General features: G+C 34.8%; 1 protein-coding gene across 1 annotated transcript in view; it reads left to right on the top strand.

Moving 5' to 3' along the window:
- Lnx2 (ligand of numb-protein X 2) overlaps window positions 1-21,403 on the top strand; it is a 64,788-nt gene that overhangs the window by 8,891 nt on the left and 34,494 nt on the right. Inside the window, exon 2 of the mRNA XM_026388399.2 lies at window positions 20,820-21,337. Within this exon, the coding sequence (XP_026244184.1) occupies window positions 20,931-21,337 (407 nt within the window). The 5' untranslated portion in view covers window positions 20,820-20,930. The remainder of the gene's footprint in view (window positions 1-20,819; window positions 21,338-21,403) is intronic.

The following is a 21,403-nucleotide window of genomic DNA, read 5'->3' as shown; positions in this document are numbered from 1 at the left end:
AAGCACAGGGGGCACTGGGATTGTGGCTCAGAGGTAGAGCGCTGGCCTACCACACGTGAGGCACTGGGTTCCATCCTTAGCACCACATAAAGATTAACATTAAACAGAGACAAGTAGTGGGAGGGAAAGGGAGAGAGAAGGGAAATTGCATGGAAACGGAAGGAAACCCTCAATGTTATACAAAATCACATACAAGAGGTTGTGAGGGGAAAGGGGGGGGGAAACAAGGGAGAGAACTGAACAACAGCAGATGAGGTAGAGAGGGAAGATGGGAGGGGAGGGGAGGGGGGATAGTAGGGGATAGGAAAGGCAGCAGAATACAACAGTCACTAATATGCATAATGTAAAAATGTGAATGTGTAACTGATGTGATTCTGCAATTTGTATTTGGGGTAAAAATGGGAGTTCATAACTCATTTGAATCAAATGTATGAAAGATGATATGTCATGAGCTTTGTAATGTTTTGAACAACCAATAAAAAAAAAGATAAAATAAAGATATTGCATCCACCTATAACTAAAAAATAAAATATTAAAAAAAGAAAGCACAAATTTGTGTCTGTGCCGGTGTGATTACAGCTATGTGTTGAAAACATAATACAAATATGTCATAACACTGAGCATTTCAGTGCTTGTTGAATAGAATTGGTGTAAACATTGTGTGTCTTGCAGAAAAATCCTTATATGTAGCAGTAACTACGTTTCTCCCATTTTTATGGGTGTGAAGTAACTGTGGACAAATATGCTTAGTATTTAGACTTGTGTTTTACTTACTGATTTTTGATATGGAGATGAAGCAGTGAAGAGGAAGCATTATCTTGGGCATACTACTATGTTTTTAGCGCTCCATAAAATTTTTTTTACATTTGATGGGGACATCTTGTTTGCTTTGCTTTTTCTTTTTAACTGTGTATGTAAGAACCAGGTTCAATTGCTTTCTGCTTCTTTCTTTATTTCTTTTTGTGTGTGTACCCTTGCTTCTGTCATAGTACATTCCCATCCACATAAAAATGAATCTGTGCCGGATATGGAGGTGCACACTTCTAAATCCCAGTGACTTGGGAGGCTAGGGCCTGAGGATCACAAGTTTGAGGCCAGCTTGGGCAATTTAGGGAGACCAGGTCTCACAATAGAAAAATGAAAAGGGTTGGGGATGAAACTTAGTGGTAGAGTGCCCCAGGTTCAATCTCAGTATCACAAAAGGGAAAAAAATGTCAATCTGTACTAATAGGTACTTTTTTCTTTTATAAACCATGACCCTCCTGCTTAATTCTTGTTTTTTAAATATTTTTTTAGTTGTAGTTGGAAAGAATACCTTTATTTTTATGTGGTGCTGAGGATCGAACCCAGTGCCTACCTTTTAAGTATTAAGGTGAGTGCTCTACCTTTTAAGTATTAATGTTTGTAGTGGGCACTCTAATAAGAGTATCCTTTATGTTTAGAACTGTTGAGTGCATTCCTTTTCTTACAAAAAGTGAAGGGGGAAAAATGGTCTTTTCCTTAAATTCAATTAGAATATGGTGTCAGTTCTGGAGGGGAAAAGGGTAAATTGTTTTCAGTAACTTATAAGTATCATCCTAGAAGGCTTTGACATCTTCAGTGTTACATTGCTTGACTTTGAGTTATGATATGTAAGTGGACAGAATTGTGTAACTGCCAATATTAATCATTATGGTATGGTAACACCATTTATATGACTACTCTATAGCTGTCCCTCAGAGCTTTCAGTTTCATTCAGCAATTAATTATCATAGTAATCCTGTGAGGACAGTGTTAGGCATTTAAGAACTGAAGTTCAGAAAGTTTAGAGGTAATATACAGTTTGCACAAGGTAAAATGGTTACCTGTGATTGGAAACCAGACCTATTTGATCTAAAGGCCATCTGACTCTTTACTATATTAGGGTTATACTAGTATAGTAAATAGTTAATGTTTTGATAGAATTATGATTGTTTTCTTTTTTCTTGCTGAAAGGACTTTAGAGATAATTTTAGTTTAAACCACATAGTTGGCCAATAAAGAGAGAGGTTTCAAGTATAAAAGTCTGTGGTTGGGTTCTTGGACTCATAATGAGATGATTTTCTAAAAGAAACTCTGGGATTGTTTTATTATGGTGCAGTGAATGGTTTTGTAAAAACCATGGTTTTAATCGTAAAGCCTGAAAGGGAAAAGCTAGTTCCTTACATCTCTCTCTCTCTTCCTGCCATTCTTCCGCCTCCCATGAAACTTAGAGAAGGGAACAGTTATGTTCTGTATGTACTGCTTTAGCTTAGATGTTTAATTTTGGTTAGTGGTCTTAGAGAGGAAGTGATAGAATGTTTAGGAGGATAAGAGGATTAGAAAGTAATTGGTTCTTTATTGCAGAGACTGGCCCCTAAAAAAGTATGTGTACCTTGACTTTTGTAGTGGGCTATCAGCAAGGACTCTGATTTTTAGTTTTATCAACCTTTTACTAATAATCTACTGAGATGTGTACCTGCATGGTTCTGTGTATTTATTTTGTATGATATATTCAGGAAAGGCTGTGTTTTCCCCCCATTAATTCTTTAGAAAATGTAGGCATAAGAAAAGGTTGCAACAACAACAGCAACAAAAAAGATAAAACATTTTAGCTGAGGTGTTCTTTGTATGGACCCTTTGAGCCATAGGTTTTTCATTCTTTCTTTTTTTTGGTCTGTCTTTTATATTTTAACTGGTGGCATAAAATAGTTTTCACCTTTTATATCATAAAGATAATTAAATGATAAGATACTTATTTTAGATATTCATAGATGGTTTTTCAGTACAAACTAAATGGGATGGATTTTTTAAATGCTATTATACACAAGCAATAGAAAGGAAAAATGTGTAATTCTGTCTATCAAATGTATACCACATCTCTGTCCATAATTTTTTCTTGCTCCCAGTCATAATTAGACAATCTTCCTAATCTACAGTGTAATTTAAGATGCTCTTTATAGTGTCAGAGGACTTCTACTAAACCCTCATTAACCTTGGTTTCTTATGCTTTTCCCTGTTTCTTGGAATGTGCCTCAGTTTATACAGCAAGCTTTTACTTAGGTATTATCCTTTGTTTTCAGCATTACTAACATGCATAACTTTTGTAGTCACTATGGGTCAAACTGGTACCTAGAACATGAAATAAATGACAGACCAAAATGAAGAAAACAGTTCATTTGCATAGCATGTATAGTTTAAGATTGCCCTGCAGCATGCTTATTAGTGAGGAGCATTTGTACAGTGTGTGACTATTGGCTGTGCCTGCTGTCCTTGTCTGAGACTGTGCATAGCATGGAAAGTATATGATAATTGTGTGTTGGATTTAAAAAATGTACTTTGTAAATTAATGAAGGCATTTTGAAAAAACGTAAGAAAAACAAGTTGGTGCTTTGTGGAGTGGCACTACAGATGTTATACCTGCGTTTAAATTGCAGTTAGATATTTACTTTTGGGTGGAAGGATACATTAATTTTAGTCACTTATTAAAGTTTATCATTGTAAGGTATGACTAATCTGGTGTGTGTTACTATTTCTTTGTTATCAGCAGATGGCAGTTTACTAATTTGGATAGTCACCTGCTGACTTCTATAATAGCTTTGATTACATAAGCATACTCTATTGAAAATGGTCCTAAAATATTCACCAGTGACTTACTCTTATTTCTAGAACAGTTGAGCTGTTTTTCTAACTTTTTCCAGAATATGAAATTGTACTAAGGTTTTTGTTTTTATTTTAACGTTGGGACTATTCTGATTGCCCAGACCTTAATTAAAAGACATTATATTCAATTCTAATACAAATTATGTTGGGAAAGGTGACAGAATTCTTTCAATGTAAAAAATAGGAATTAAATTTTAAAGGGAGACTAATGGTGTTCTTTTTAACAGATGTCTTTTAGTTCATGTTATTGATCTAAATTATGAATTAAGTGAGCCATAAATTTTTGATGTTATTAAGTAGTAAGGGATGAACAGAAAGACAAGTTATTATTTTGACACTAGTTTCCCAAGTAACAGTGCTAATATTTGACAGCATAATTATGGTTTCAATAATGTGACTTCCAGAAAATATAAAGTTATGTAAAAATTCATAACATTATAATTTCTCTTAATATTTCCTTATATTTTATGTAACTTCAATTATTTATTTACTTATTTATTCTTGTCAGTACTGGAGATTGAACTCAGAGGTGCCCTTTTTATTTTTTATTTTGAGATAACATCTTGCTAAGTTGCCCAGGCTCTACTCCTAGCTCTGCTTCACTCTTCTGGGATTACAGGTGTGTGCCACCATACTTGGCCTCTCAAGTTATTCTTGTGCTATATGATCTTACAAATGGATTCAACTTGAAAGTGATCGGTTTTTAATTATCATATACTACAGTGAACTGGCTAAAATTTAAAAAACTAACAACATCAAATGTTGACAAAGAAAATGGAGCAACGAGAACTCATACATTTTTGCTGAGAATGTAAAATGGTGCAACCACTTTGGAAAAGATCTGGCAATTGCTTATAAAACAAAGCATATAGCTCCCTGTGACTCAAACCTTCCCCTTTTAGATACTTACTGGAGAGAAATGAAAACCTATATTCATAAAAACTCTTGTTCATAATCACCCAAAACTGGAAACAGTCCAATTGTCCATCAATAAGAAGCATGATTCAATGGGATACTACTGAGAAGTTGAAAGAAACAGACTAGTAATATATACCACAATGTAGGTGAAGTTCAAAAACACACTTAGTAAAAAAAAAAAAAGTAATATGTACCACAATGTAGGTGAAGTTCAAAAACACACTTACCTAAAAGAGAACATACTCTGTGTTCCCATTTAGATAATACTTTAGAATATGCAAAACTCATCTATGATGAAAAAATATCAGAGGGATCATTGCTTCTAGAGATGATGGTTGGGGACTGTCTGAGAAGGGGCATGAAGGAACCTTCTGGTATAAACATTTTGTTTTGTATTTGGATAGTAATTCCTGTCACATAGGTGTTTTTCCTTAATGATGGGGAAAAGAGGGCTGGGGATGTGGCTCAAGCGGTAGCGCGCTCGCCTGGCATGCGTGCGGCCCGGGTTCGATCCTCAGCACCACATACCAACAAAGATGTTGTGTCCGCCGAGAACTAAAAAATAAATATTAAAAAAAATTCTCTCTCTCTCTCTCTCTCTCTCTCCCTCTCTCTCTCTCCCTCTCTCCCTCCCTCCCCCTCCCCCCTTTCTTACTCTCTCTTTAAAAAAAAAAAAAAAAAAAAGATTTCTTTAAAAAAAGAAAAATGATGGGGAAAAGAGAGAACCCAGTAAAAATTTCTGAATTTTAAGTATCATTGAATGTAGACTGTGAAGTTAGGTGGGCCAGGGTTTGAATCTCTTCTCAATCACAGTCTACTTGTTTAACTTGAGTCTCGTCTTCCCCATCTCTTAAATGGATGATGGTAATTATTTCATAGGGTTTACTGAAATGATAAAATGCTCATAAAGTAATTAGTATGATATATAATATGTAGTAATAGTGAATGAATGGAGTTAGGAGGGAGTAGGTAAATTGTTGGAAATGAACTTCAGTACTCTTCCAGGTTGAGTAGGAAGTAAAGCAGTGAGTTAATACTGAAAGCCTAAGTGAAAATAAGCCAAATGTATGACTTAACTCTGAATGGTCACTTATAAACTGTAATATACCTGGGAAATCTCTGAGGACTTTGGATCAATAGGCTGCTGCAGAAGTAACCAATGTGATACTCAACGTTTAAAGTGGTGTTTTGGAATGAGAAGATGTTAAAGTAGTAGATGTTTGTTTTTTGGTACCCAGTGTTTGTTACCTTACTTCCAGCCATAGCTCCTTATTTCCCCTTTTTGGAGTATACCCTTTTTCTGCTTTGTGCTTCTTGGGGAAGCTGACCCAGGTCTTATTTCAGAAATGACTCAGGTCTGGCCCATTAAAGCACCATGTGTCCCTAACTACAGTAATTGATTCAATATGGGTACGTGACCCACGCCAAGCCATCAGAGGTAGGAAAATGTGATTCTGCAGTTTTTATTGGCAACATTGTGAAACCTGAATAAGGACTATGACTTTGTACCCCTGAAACTGCAGGGGATAGCCACTATACACAGCCTGAGAATGTAAAAGGAAGCAAAGTTGGGAGAGAGTCCTGAGGCAGGACTGAAACCTTAAGCTGGTTTCAGTTAGGTTTTACATTGAGGCTGAAAGAATTCTATACATAGTTGCTCACCCAGTGTGATGTCTATTAGTAGTGCTGCTTATGGTTTTCTTTCCTTACTAATTCCATGGTTACATGAGCTAATGTTTTTGCATCACATATACTTTGCATATGTAATGTTTAGTTAGATATTAAATTTTTCTAAAGAATGGAATTATTTACTCGTGCAGTACATGGCTTCTCATCCTCATTAGAATATCTCTCTATGCTGTTTAATACAGTAGGCATAGACTTACATGGTTATCAGACATTTGAAATGTGAGTATTCCCAGTTGAGATGTGAAATAACTATAAAATACATACTGGATTTCAAAGACCTGGTCTGAAAAAAGAATGTAACATAGTTCAATAATTTTTGTACATGTTGCTTACATGATAATTTGAATATAATAAAGTGTGATTTAAATAAAATATATTGTTAAAATTAGTGTCATTTTCTATTTTCTTAATGTGGCTACTGGAAATTTTAAATTATATATATGTCACATTGTCTTCCTGTTTGTGTCACTGGCTAATTAATGTCTTTATACTAGACTAATCTCTGTGAAGGCAGGGACTATGTAGCTCTCCAAAGTAACCCTATCTCCTACCAGGGTGCCTGGTATGCAGCATATAATTAACAAATATTTGTTGAATGACTTGTGAATTTTCTAGTACTTAATTTACATACCTGTTAGTGTACATGTGCTATGCTAGTTGAATGATAGGGGAAAACAGGATAAAGTGTTTTTTAAAAATACATCATGTTTTACTCTTACGTTTTCTTCAACTAGATTGTTTCCATGGAAACAGCAACCAAAGAACTGTCAGGGTTACTGTAGTACTCTTTGGATGGTATTTGCTGCCATTATTAACCAAAATCTGCAAATGTAAATATTTGAATAGATGTTTCTCAGGTTTGAAATCCAAAGTGTACAAATTTAATTTGAGGGGAAGTTGTTAAATATTCGCCTTTGAAATTCTTCTTTTCTATTAGAGTAGTTTGCTGAAAAGCAAATGAGTTGTTAAAGATGAGTGCTGTTTTATTTCTACTAGATACCGTTGTTGTCATTTGTTTCAGTTTGTACTGTCTCTTCATTCTTTCCTAACGAATGCTTTATAAATGTAGATTACTAAATTGACCTTTACGTGGTTAGAACATAATTACATTTTGGGGGGTAACATAAGTGACTTATTAAAAATAGCAAGTTCAGATTGCATTGAGGATGCTAGTAGATAGGGGTAGAGGCAGTTATATCCAAAATTATTTATATTTAACTCAGCCATTAACAAGAGAAAAAATGATGGAATTCCATACCGTTTCATCCAGGGGCACTTTACCACTAAGCTACATCCCCTGACCTTTTTTATTTTGAGACAGTGTTTCAAAATAGTTGCAGAGGCTGGCTTCCAACTTGAGAGCCTCCTGCCTTAGCCTTTTTAGTCACTGGGGAGATTCCAGATTTTGAGAGATTAATTTAGTGGTGGTGAGGTGACCTTTGAGGATAGTGTCATTCCAATGAGGAAACATATAGGCTTCTTTTGATACCTGTACCTTCAAAGCCTAAGAAAAGGAAAACTTTAAACCTAGTTAAAATGTGTCTTTAAAGATGCTTTTGTACATGAAAGTTGCATTCAAAGCCTTATAAAAATTTTGTACCCCATCGCAAATCAATGTTTTTCAAGAAGCTTTTTGGAGATATTAATGGACAGCTCAGAATTTGAGTTGCTACTCAGTTTTATGTTCATTTAAATTGAACACAGAAGCACCTAGTTATTTGGATTTGGTGAATATAAAAAGGAATGTCTTTTTTTTTTTTTTTGGTATCAGAAATTGAGCCCAGCGGCATTTAACCTGAGTCATATTCCAAGACATTTTTATTTTTTATTTTGAGACAGGGTCTCGCCAAGTTAGCTCGGGATTTACCAAGTTGCTGAGACTGGCTAAAGATACAAAATTGTAGGAAATTCCTGTAAAACTAAGAAATTAGGTCCATTTAGTATTTTGGCCCTTATGTACATGGCAATGTGTGTTTTCTTCTGGAACATGGTCTCCCTAATGCTGACAACAGCAGACAAGTAATTTTCCTGTGAATCTTATCATCCATTTATTTATGTAAACATGTGTATGTATGTGCATATATTTTCTCTTGTGCAACCTCTACGTATTTATCATACTCTGTACTTAAAAAATTATAGCTCTGGAATCAGACTTCCTGAATTGAATCATGTTTCCATTAGTAACTGGTTTTAGGTTCTTGGGCAAGTTACTTGATGTTTCTTACTCTGAATTTCCTCATCTGAAAAATGAGGAATAGGGTGAGAATAATATTAAACTCAGGGTTACTATGTGGATCCAAAATATTAGTTCTCCATCTCAGTTAATATGGTGCCTGATATATTACAAGTGTTTAGTAAGTACTATTATAAGTATCTTCCCAAATTCATTCCTTTTAAATGTCAACATTGACCTCATGAGTTAATCCTGTTTAATGTGGACTGTTTATAACTTTATGACATCAGTCCTATCCCCTTTTATTTAATAATAAAAAATCTCATATTCTGTTCTTATTCCATGTTCTTATCTTTTCACTTTTTCTAATTTTTGTAGTTACCACTCAACCTTTTCCTGGGTACACTGTGGTTTTCTTTAGGTAATTCGATATTGATACTTCAGCCAACTGTGAGCATCCCCTACTTACCCTCCCCCACCAAGTAATGTGACAAAATGTTTCAGATTGAGGAAGCCTTACAGATCGTCTAACCCAGTGCCCTAGTTTTTCAAAGCCAAGGTTAGGGCCTAAGGCTGGTTGCAACTTCCTGATGATGAACATTTGGTACAAATGTTGAAGGATATCTTATTTCTCAACAGGCTACAATTAAGAGTGAAATACTAAATGGACTCTTGACCTTTTGGAGATACTAGGAAATTTTTACAGTCATGACTGAGAAACTTCTTGAATCATAGGGAATGTAGATATATTTTGATGAAAAATACAAGGGAAGTTTTCTTTGTATTTCTTTTTTCTCTGATATAACTGTTCTCTCACCCCCACCTTTTTTTATATCCCAAAGTACAGCTCAGATCTATTCCTTTTTGACCCTTTCCCAGCATGAGAGTTCAAACTCTCTTTCCCATTTGTCTTGACCATTTTAGTAACTTCCTGTTTTGCCTTCCTTCATTATTCATAACCTCTTACCTATAGGAAACCCCAGTGACTTGCTTGACCAGTGGATTTTATCACATTGTTTCTTGACTCAGAACTCTTCAGTGGCTTACCAGTCCCTCTAGTCTCCTCTCCCTACTGTGGTCAACCCTCCAGCCCCTCTCTGTGGCTTCACCCCTCACATGTATACACCCACATATGGTGCACTGTTCTCTATTAAAGTATTTTCTGATTTTGAAACTGTCGTCCCAGCTCCATTTAGACTTTTCCTGTTGTTTTCTGAGCCAATGCACTTCTCTGTGCATGAAACTTTCTGAAATTATCACAATAAAAATTATTTTTGGCCATTTTGTGTAGTATTTTATTCCTTTTATACCACCACCTAGACATCCTTGTATTAAATGTTTGCCTGTTTCTTGTGTCAGAGCAATGATTATGTGCTGCCATCTTTTTCAAAGGATTGACCTGAATGAGTCTCTTATTTTATCATGAAACTAGGAAGTTGATTTTAGTGAAGGTGGTCACTGGTTATATAAAAATGTCCATAAAAGAAATGACAGGTTGCCTTTTTTAAAAATTTATTTTAAAAAAGTTATTTATTATGGTGCTAGGGATGGAACCCAGGGGGTCTTATGTATGCTAAGCAAGCACTGTGCCACTGAGCTACCTCCCAGCACACTTCCTACTTTTTAAAAATTTGAATTGTATTTCTCACAGTTCTGGAGGTTAGGAAGTCCAAAATCAAGGGGCCAGTATTTGTTAATGCATCATAGTGTGGTGGAAGGCACCGGTAAGAGCAAGCAAGAGAGTGCAAGAGGGATATGAACTCAACTTTTTAACAAAGTCACTCCAGACAGGTTGATTGCTGATAGCCACAGGACTTTAAGACTTTTTCCTCTGGCAGTGATCTAACAACAGAGAAGTTAATGACTGGAACTGAGACAAGCAGAGAGGCTGTGATGAAGCCTTGTTTTAGAGGTTACAGTGTTGAGAAATACATGTTTTGTGGTCTTTGTCCCCATTTGCTGGCATAACTCCTAAACTCCTTAGAATCTTCAAAGTGGTAAGTGTCTTGATGTGCTAAGAAGTTGTCTGACCGTCATTTCCCAGGGCTGTTTCAGCATGGGGAGTAGTCAACAGAAAGACCCAAGGCAGGATTAGAAGGTTAGATCTTTGAACCCTACCTCCTGACCTCCAGGAAGGGAATAGGGGCCAAAGGTTCAACTAATCACCAGTGAACAGTGATTTAATCACTCATACATACCTCTGCAATGAGGCCTCCATGAGACCTCGAAAGAACAGATGCGGAGATCTTCCAGAGAGCTGAATATGTGGAGGTTTCTGCGCGCTTAGAAGCTTTGTGCATGCCTCTTTGCCCATATCTTGCTCAGTGCGTCTCTTCCATCTAATGTTCATTGGTATCCTTTGAAGTGTCCTTTATAGTAAACCTGTAAATGTGTTTCCCTGAGTTCTGTGGGCCATTCAAACAAATTAATCAAACCTGAGGAGTAAGTGGTGGGTACCTCAATTTATAGCTGGTTAGTCAAAAGCACAGGTAAAACAACTTGTTTTATTTACTTTTATGTAGTGGATTTCTGACCTTTGCTTTAAGATTGTTCTATAAGCAAAAGGTTGTTTTTCTTTTTTTCCCCTTTATTCTGGGGATGGAACCAGTTTCTCTTTTGCTTATTTTGATCAGTCTGTTAGGTCTCTTAAACTATCGTGCAACACCCTAGACAGATACCTTTTATAAAACTTTTAAATAGAGGAAAAACTCAAAAAGGGGAAAATGAATGGATTCAACTTCATGAAAATTGACAACTTCTTTATGACAGCAGATAACTAAATGAGAAACAAGAGACTTGAGAAAAGTAGTTATAATAGTGTGATATAGGGTTATATAAAACACTGAATTCATATCAGTTGATGAGCTAAATAAACACTGCAATTCAGTAGAGGAAAATAGAGCCAAGTATATAAAGAGGCATTTCACAAGAGAAATGAAGGTAGTAATCATATATTTAATTTAACTAGCATCAAAAAGATGCAAATTAAAAGAAAGCTGAAGTATTACTTTTTAAGTATAAAATTTATAAATACTAAAAGAAAAAAATTAATCAAGATTATAACAATTTAGAAGTTAGCACACTTATACATTGTTAGTAGGAATCAAAATTGTGTTTACCATTTTGGAAGGCAGTAAGTCAGCAAAGAATCAATGCTATTAAAAGAAAGTGAAGTAGAATTGGGGTTTGAGGAGTGGCCATTGGATTTAGCAGTTGGACATTCATGACCACAATAAAGCCAACTTTAGTGGCTGATGGAGATGGAAGCCTTTTGAGTAGAGTTGGAGACTGCAAGCTTTTATTTCAAAAACAATGCTGGGAAAAAGGATAATAATTGTAGAAGAGTGATTTGTTTTTATTTTTAAAAGTTGTTGACATGAACTTCATTAAGTGACATGAAAAAAAGGTTTAAGATAGATGAGGCAAATGACAAAGGACTATTGAGCCCTGGTAGAGGAAAAATTAACCCAAGAAAGGAGAGGGAGAGTTCTGATGCAACATTAAGGATGTATATTGATACAACTAATAAACTTGTCTGTAGGGGTGAAAAGTGTTTTGTTAATTGGGGTGGGGTATTTCCTCTGATAGTCTCAATTTCTCCTAGACTACAAATTTCCCCCTTTTCCATGTAGTATTATTTCTCAAAAGAATTGTATATGCTCTAATTGCTCCCTTGAGATTCTTTATTCTAGGATGCTTTTGCTCTTACCACTCCAGCAAAACCCTGTATCAAGGTCACCAATGAATTCCACATTGCTAAATCCAATGCTTAATTCTCAGTCTTAATCTTATTTAACTTGCCTGCAGGATTTGACACTGTTGATTATTTCCTCCTCCTCTAAACACTTTTATTTGTTTTGCACATCACTCTCCTCGTTTTCCTCCAAGCACAATGGCTAGTATTCCTCTACTTGGTTCCTCCTCACCTTACAGATCTCATAATATGGAAATGTCCCAATGCTGAAACTGCAGACCTTTTTTCTTTTACTCATTCATTCTCCCTTGGAGATCTTTTCCAGTCTCATAATGTACCATATTATCTATTATCTGATGTCTCCTTAATTCATAGCATCATCCTGTTCCTCTTTGAATGGGACTTGAGGATATAATTGCCTATTCAAATAGTGTCTCTTAGAGGTCTCCTAGGCATTTTGGATTTCACGTGTCTGGGTAAGTTTAACCATCAAACCTGCTGTCTCTTATAGATTTCTGCATCTCTATTATGCTAGTTCTATCTTTCCAGTTACCTAGACCAATAATCTTGGAATTGTTCTTGAGTCCCTCCCCCCAACCCTAAATCAGTCCATGATCATTTTGCTCATCAGCAATTCATGTACTGTTTTTCAGCACATCATCACTTTTGTCTTCAAAACACATCTAAAATTGCATTTTTTTTCTCACTATTTCAACTATGCCCATTATGATTCGATCTAACTCATCTCTTGCTTGGAATATTTCACTGGGCTTCTAATTGCTTCTGCCTTTGACCCCTTTAAATTTTTCTCAACAGAGTGGTCAGTGGTCTATTAAAATTCTTACTTGGAGCAAAAGCAAAAAGTTTTTAAGGCTCTGTAAGAGTTAGCCCCATTTATCTGTTCTTTCTATTTTGCTCATTTTGTCCACAAGAGCCTCCTTACTGTTCATTGAACATAATAGGCACATGCTTAGATCATGAAGGCTTTGACCTCATCGGTGGATTAACCCATAAATGGATCATTATTGATCATCCTAAAGACTACATAATATATTCTCTTTATATTTCTGGCCTGACAGTAAAATATTTTATTTTCAATTATGTAACTTTAGGCAGTTATAAGTAATATTTATGTTATTCTGAATCTGATGATGAATTACAATAGAGTAATGATTTTTTTCTCAGCATTAGAACTATACTCACAACTCATTTTAATGAATTAAAAAGCTCTCTGGTAGCAGGTTGGAATCATTGTGGATAAATACCAAAGCTGAAAAGCTTTGGTCCATGCCCCTCAGGTGATTGTTTATTTGGCCTAAGCTTGAGAAAGGACCAACATTTAGCCCACTCAGTGATAGTCTTTTGAGATCTGGTCCAAAGTAATTTTTGAGCTGATAATTGTTTAAATATATAATTTTATATATAATATATAAATGTAAATGTAATTTATATAATATTAAATTATATTTAAATAAATATTAAATTATATTTAAATATAAATTTATATAATGTGTAAGTGTAAATATAGTATAAAACAAATTTTTACAATATAAATATATATGTAATATAGAAATCTTATATAAATCAAACCATCTATTTGTGCCATAATCCCATATTATGTATAAATTTTATAAATATATACGAAGTTTATATATAATGTATATAAATAATATATAAAATATTTTTAAAGTTATAATGAAGAAATGGAACATCTTAAATAAGGTCTTTTTTTTAAATTATTGGTGTCTCTGACTCACTTTGGAAACTGCAGTATTTAAATTTCTTACATTTCCCCATAGTTAAGATAATAAAGTCTGGGAACCTTAATTATTTAGTGATACTACCACCATAAAACCTATCCTGACTTGTTTAGTTCCACTTCATTTGTTTGATCACAGAATAGTAATGTCCTGCTGATTCCTTTGCTTTTATGGGAGGAAATAAATTGAAAAACTTATTCTTCTAATGCTTTAGATTTTTTTTAATGAAAAAAAATGATTGACTCTGAAATGAAATCTGCCATTAGAAAGCATCTATTTGTGCCAAAAACAATTACCTGTTCTTGCCTTTGAAGAAACCAGCCAACTAACCAACCCTCATGGTCCTTCGGATGGGTGCAGCAACATCTCCTAAAATAGCCCCTTTTCTAGGAACCAGTAGAGAAAATGACTTTGTCTTACAACATTGTCATATCTTATATTGCACTGCCAGAAGGATTCCATTATTTATCTTGAACTACTCCCTTGTACATGTATACTGTGAAAATAAGAATTTTCAGTTCAGGATATTTAAAATGTCTATTATTATAATGACAAAAACAAAACAAAATAAAAAACAACAACACAAACTTCCCAGACAGGCTGTGGATTTATCATTTGATACTGGATAGCAGTAAAAGAAAATGTTTGTTTTGTTTTAGGTCAAAACGAAAGGAATGTGTGTGTGCTCAAAGCACGTTTTTAAATAAGAATTTATCCATCACTTGAAAATAAATGTGTTTTTAGGACTTAATGTGGAAAGAGTTAAACATTTGAAAGTGTTCATCTATAGAAGAAAAGAGAAGGTATTGATTAAAATTTGAACCCTTGTCTTCAAATGTAAGTAAGGAAGCAGTTAAATTATTTGTGTATCCAGCACATAAACTTAACACAACAATAAAACTAAACCAGTGAATATTGTTAGCTACTTTTACCCTCCACCCTGAATCTTTTAAGTATGTAACACTTGGGAATCTGTGGCATTCTTCCAAGACATCAGGAATTGCCTCCACTCAGCTGGCTGGTGAAGAATGCTCTTGAAATGAGCCATGTGCTGTAGATGCTGTAGGAGTCTGGCTTCCCTAGAATAAGGTTCTTTCCACAGAGGTCTCTTCTGACTAGTAGAAATTTGTCTGGATACTTAACTAAGTAGAAAAGCTTTGCAAGCCACTTGGCATATTTGTTTTCTGAAATAATTTTTATGTAAGTTCTAATTTTAAAGTTCTCTAAGGAAACACGTTTTAGGATAATTTCGAAAGTATAACTTTAGTCTAACATCCGAAGGTAGGGATTAGGTAGGTAACTCAGTATGGGATTTTATTTTTATCCTTTTACATTACATTATATAGCAAGTAGGGCTCATCTCTGCATTTTACTCTTTTTAGTTTTGTTTTTTCTTCACTATTGTCTGGTCTTTCTTTCAATATGAGTTGATTACAGTGGTTGAAAAAGAAACAATTTGAGACTCTATGTTAAAAAAAAGTTCCTTTCTTCTTATTATATTTTTTATTTTGGGAAGAAAAGTTATTTTTTATAAAAATGCTAATCTGATGGGTTTGTCGTTTCTTTACAAATGAATATTTGAACACTTTACTTAGTGCAATAAATATGCTTAGATTTAAACAACAGCTCTTTAGGGTCTTCAGTAATGTTTTATAAACTAAACTCTTTATTTAAAATAAAAGATTCACATGCAGTTGTAAGAAGAAATAACCCAGACTTATTACATGTTCCTTTTATGCCTTTCACCACCAATGGTAATAGTAACTTGCAAAAAATAAAACAGACAAACAAAACTATAGTACAATAGCACAACCAGTATATTGATATTAATACAGTCAAATTATAGGACATTTGCATTACCACGAGGACCTTTCCTGTTACCCTTCTCTCCACTCTTAACTCTTGGCATCCACTAATCTATTTTCTGCTCCTATAATTTATTCCAAGAATCTTATAGAAATAGGGTAATGTAGTATGCAACCTTTTACGTTGGCTTTTTGTAGTCACTTAATTCTTTGGAGACTTCTCAGGTTACTGTAATATAAAGGAAGCAGTTAAATTATTTGTGTATCCAGCAGATAAACTTAATACAGCAATAAAACTAAACCAGTGAATACTGTTAGCTCCTTTTATCCTCCACCCTGCATCTTTTATATATCATGTAACACTTGGAAATCTGTGCATCAGTGTAGTTCATTCCTTTTTATTGCTGAGTAGTATATTTCATGGGATGGATATATATCACAGTTTAGCAGCCTTCCACCTAATGATGATCTGGTTGTTCCTAGATTCTGGCTAGATTCTGGTTGTTTTACATATCTGTGTGCAGGTTTTTGTGTGAGCATGAGTTTTAATCTCTCTGGGTTAAAAGCCCAGGAATACAGCTGTTGGGTCATATGGTAGTTGTATGTTAGTTTAATAAGAAACTGCCAAATTTTCCAGAGTAGATAGAGATCCTGGCCAGAAGGTTTGACTGCTTCATTTATTTATTTGTTAAAGGGGCAGCTGTCAAAGCTAGTATGTGACACACTAAAATTTTCTTGAGGTGATACAAAAGCAAGGACACTTTTTTTTCTTCAGGCTTCTGAAGATTAAAGGGAGTAATGCTTTATTCTATGTAAATTAGATGACAGTGTACAATATATTGATTACTTTGAAGAGCTACAAATAAATGCTCAAAGTTTTCTTGTATTTATTTTATATAGTTTTGTATTTCTGGCTCAAATATGAGCTTAGGAAAAAAAATTTGTAGTGCATAGTAAGTGTAAGAAATAGGACACTATCTGTGCTCTCAAAGAAAAGAGGAAACATATAAGCAAATGTACAGCATGGAAGGTGCTGAAATAAAGGTAGGTGTGTGTGTGTGTGTGTAAAGAGCTGCAGGAGCCTAAGGGAGGGAGGTGGGCTGAGGGGGAGGAGTTTGCCAGAGGGATTGAGAGGGTGTTCTTCCACATAAGGCACTGATAAGTCACAGCAATTACAGATGTCTAACCATACTTTTGTGGTAGCTCTTAGCTCATCATCTTTTTTTCTGAGCTGGATCTCCTAGGCTAGGGCCAGTGAGGACTCTTTAAATCTGAGTCAAAAGCAATATCAAGAGAAATTAACTGAATGCTATTTAGTTTGTATATTAATAGTGAACTGTAGTTCTTTCTGAAATCTTTGACGTACCAGGATATTCTTGTCCCCTAAACCAGGAAGAGTGAACATGTTAATCATACCTGGGGTTAAGTAGTAAGCAGTGACTTATAATTTCCTTTCCATTACACTGGCTACTTTTCAATATATTATTTAAAATGTGTTGTAATAATTGAAACCAGTTTAATAGGTTTTTTTCTTTACTACTCTTAGAGTATTGCTAAACAGATAATGTAGTTTGTAAAGACATATTATGCTACATTTTGTCTCTATATTTTGAGAAATGTTCAAGACTGAATGACTTGTATTTTAATATCTTAAACTATGCTCATAGATTCTATATGTAATAACTAAAATAAAAAATTATACATAAACTTGGGCAGATAAGATAGATATTGATATATAATTTTGGTCACTTAAACTTACCAAGAATTAGAATATAGTTGTGCAATTGGTCTTTCAACATTATTGAGCTTCTTTTTCTTCTATGGAAGGCCCAACTCTTAAAGTTCTTTATCTGCTTTCTGTTATTATAACAAAATACATGAGGCTGAATACTTTATTTTAAAAAGAGATTTATTTAGCTCACAGTTTTAAAGACTAAAAGTCCATCTGTTTGGCCTAGGGGTCAGCCCCCTCAAGCTGCATCACAGTATAGAAGAGAAAGGAAAAACAACTGCTTGCTGAAGGGTGACATGGTGAAATGGGAATCCAGAGAGACTCAGGGCCAGGCTTACTCTTTTTAAGGCAATTCTTGTGGGAATTAGCAAGGGCCCTTGGAGAACTACTTTAACGCCTTCTGAGTATTGTACCCCAGTGACCTAGTCCCCTAACACTGGGCCCTACTTCCCAAAGACCACCACCTCAACACCTCCACACTAAGGACCAAGGTCTAGTACCTGAGCCTTTGGGGGACACATGCAAACCAGGGCAAGCTCACAATTTAGAGACCCTACCAAAGGGGTAGTGTGAGGCAGTGCAGTGGACTTCACACAAAGCAGAAAGAAAATTATCTACCCAAAGAAAGAAAACCACAAAAAGAGAGAAAATGGTCTTTGTGGGACCAGGATGTCTTCCCCTATACAAAATTTACTCACGAGATACCTTTCCTCTTTGCTGTAATAATATCTAGAAGCAAGAAAGATAGGGTTTTTTCTTCTCTCTCACTAATTTTGAGTTGTTTGGGCACATCATAAAATTTGTCAGAACTATCATTTCTTTAATAATAGTTAACATTTATATTGCATCTGTTATGTGTTGGGCATTGTTTTAATCGACACTTTTACTTTATATTGAGATAGGCACTGTTATTAACCCCACTTTTCACTGGAGAAGGAAACAGATCAAACATAAAATCACAAGGGTAGTAAGTGACCAAGCAAGGACTTTGCCCCTCAGACCAGTTCTGGGTCTGTGCTCTTACTTCTTGGCCGTAGGGCCTCACAGTTCAGTTTCTATTTAATCTTGTTTCATGGTAGCATAGAGGTATTTTGGGGGTGGAGATAATGCAATTATTTGGTATTTTAAATAAGAACATGTTAATTTTCCTCATGAAAAGATTTTGTGATAAAATAAAAATAAAGAACTAAAGTTAGAGATTTAGAAATAGCTAAAATAGTCTTAAGATAAATGCTTTCTTAGTCATTATGTGGGAGGCTAGAACTGCAGTGCTTTTTCTTGAGGAAAAGAAAAATTAAACACTCAAAACAAAGCGAAGGATATGTGAACTTTCTCGATAATTGAGAGGGAAACAAGAGTCTGTAGAAATTCTGTATTAGAATACTTAGTTTGAAGCAGTCCATCTCCTGAGATACATGATGTTTCTCTCCTTAATCTCATTCATATCTTGCACTTTTGGGTACTGGGGATTGAACAGGGGTACTTTATCTCTGAGTTTCAGTCTATCCTCAAACTTGACATCTTCCTGCCTCAGCCTCCTAAGTCAATGGGATTACAGGTGTACACCACTACACCTGGCTTACACTAACATTTTAAAAGTCATAATGTTCAAAAGGGCAAAGAACAAATCCCATATAGGTTACCAAATAAAAGAAGGCTTGGCTCTCTCAATGTTGGTATTTAGACCACAGGTTATTTTACTAGGATAGCTTTAAAAATCATGATTTATCTAAGATCAGGTCCAACTGTTCTACCAGAATTTTTCCCAATCCCCTTAAAACTCATGACCATTCTTGTTACATCTGTTAAAATGTAATGTTTTAAAATAAGCACTCTAAATAAATAAAACAGTAAATATCTGTATGTGATTGGAGGAAAATTTAATTATTGAAATACAAACACTAGTAGAATCAATAGGTTATCTTACTCTTCCTGTCCTTGGGCAGGGATACTAAGTTTTCGAGTTCCCCTTTCCCAATGTATGCTCTTTGTCTGAGATGTTTTACCTGCTTCAGGTTTCCTGAGTGTTTTGTGCACCTTCTAACCCCTGTGACTTATGAAAAAGTAACTGATGCTACTAGCTGATGCTATTGTCTTGCCCCAGATGCCCTTGTCCATTTTTCCTCTCTGGTTAATGCTTCCTGTCACAACTCAGCAGTCTTTGTTTCTTCCTCTTTTAAAAGTATTTCCAGCCACAAAGCCAAATGGAATTAAATGCCAGTTCTCCTCATCTTTCCCACATTCATACAAGACCCTGTGTATCACTTTCTTTAGAGTACTTATTACACAGAATTTTAATAGCTGGTTTTCTTAACTGTCCTCTTCCTCTGCCGGGCTTCAGTATTAAGCATATACTGGAGACTCTGTAAATACTTACAGAAAGGATATGAAGAGCTACTGCCTTTGGATTGGAAATGTATATATGTACACACACATATATGTATATACATATATACATATATATACACACACATATATATGTATGTTTTTTTTTGTATCAGGGATCGAATCTAATTTTTTAACCCTTGGTGCTTCGGCAGAAGGAGTATGGAAGCCTTTATATGAGGGGAATGTTCCCTACTAGGCATGTACTAAACTGAAGGAGAATGTTCTGAGAGTCTTGTGTTGGCGAGAATATACACACTCCAAGTAAGCAAGACCTAATGAAAGTATGGAATAATGTGAGGTAGAATTGAAATTTACCACGTCTTATTTAATTGAATTACAGCAGATTTTTTTCCATTTAATGGAATAAAATAGTATTTTACCTAACAGTTTGTACAGATGTTTATATGCTATGCAGATGTGTCTTTCTATAATCAGTTTTATATGAGGGAGAATATTGAAATCATGCTTTGAAGTTTTTTCCCACAGTGCAGAGCAAAAGGTCACTTTATTAACAAACTGAATTATCCTTAAGGCTACATTTCAAACACACTATCTTTTGTATAGTACCAAATCAGAAGTAAGAAGACATGGCTGGGATGGCAAATATAAATGTATTACATAATATACCACAGAATGCACTGTTAGAATATTATGAATATTAATTGACTTTAAAACTACCATTGGACAGTGAAATATTTGGGGATTTCAATCAGTAAAACAAATTGATTATTTCTTATGTCATACCATATAACATGGTATCTTTGCTTTTAATCACAAGTTCTTTTTTTCATCAACATCTTAATAGTGTGTAAGTCATTCTTGGCTATGAGGAAATTAATTTATTTCATAAATTATGAAATAATTATCTTTATCTTTATGGCTAATTTGTTACCTGATCTAAACTTTAATTTTGTACTAAAAATGTTAGTAATGCTATATTCACTGTTTTAAACCTATCTTGATTGATACTGATTACTTTTTTTTTGTATTGTTTATCTAGAAAAACAGATTTGGGCTATAATCAGATACATCCCTGTCTATTCAAGGAATACCAAACCTCCAGAGGAAGTCTAATATATGAGGGTACAGAAACTGCATCATTTGATTCAAAATGGGAACAACAAGTGATGAGATGGTATCAGTGGAACAGACTTCCTGTTCTTCCCTAAACCCCCTGTGTTTTGAGTGTGGCCAACAGCACTGGACAAGAGAAAACCACTTATATAATTACCAGGATGAAGTGGATGATGACCTCGTCTGCCATATTTGCCTTCAGCCTCTGTTGCAGCCACTAGACACGCCCTGTGGACATACATTCTGCTACAAGTGCCTCAGAAACTTTTTACAAGAGAAAGATTTCTGTCCATTGGACCGCAAAAGACTTCATTTCAAATTGTGTAAGAAATCTAGCATTCTAGTTCATAAACTTCTAGACAAATTATTAGTTTTATGTCCATTTTCTTCAGTGTGCCAAGATGTAATGCAACGCTGTGATCTGGAGGCACATCTTAAAAACAGGTAAGCCAGAAATAGGAAAGAAAGACAAACAATTAGGTTTTATAAAAAGATTGTTGAAGCAAATAA

The sequence above is a fragment of the Urocitellus parryii genome, chromosome 2 (genome assembly GCF_045843805.1).
Source record: "Urocitellus parryii isolate mUroPar1 chromosome 2, mUroPar1.hap1, whole genome shotgun sequence".
In the NCBI taxonomy this organism is placed as follows: domain Eukaryota; kingdom Metazoa; phylum Chordata; class Mammalia; order Rodentia; family Sciuridae; genus Urocitellus; species Urocitellus parryii.
This window is presented reverse-complemented; position numbering and strand designations above follow the sequence as displayed.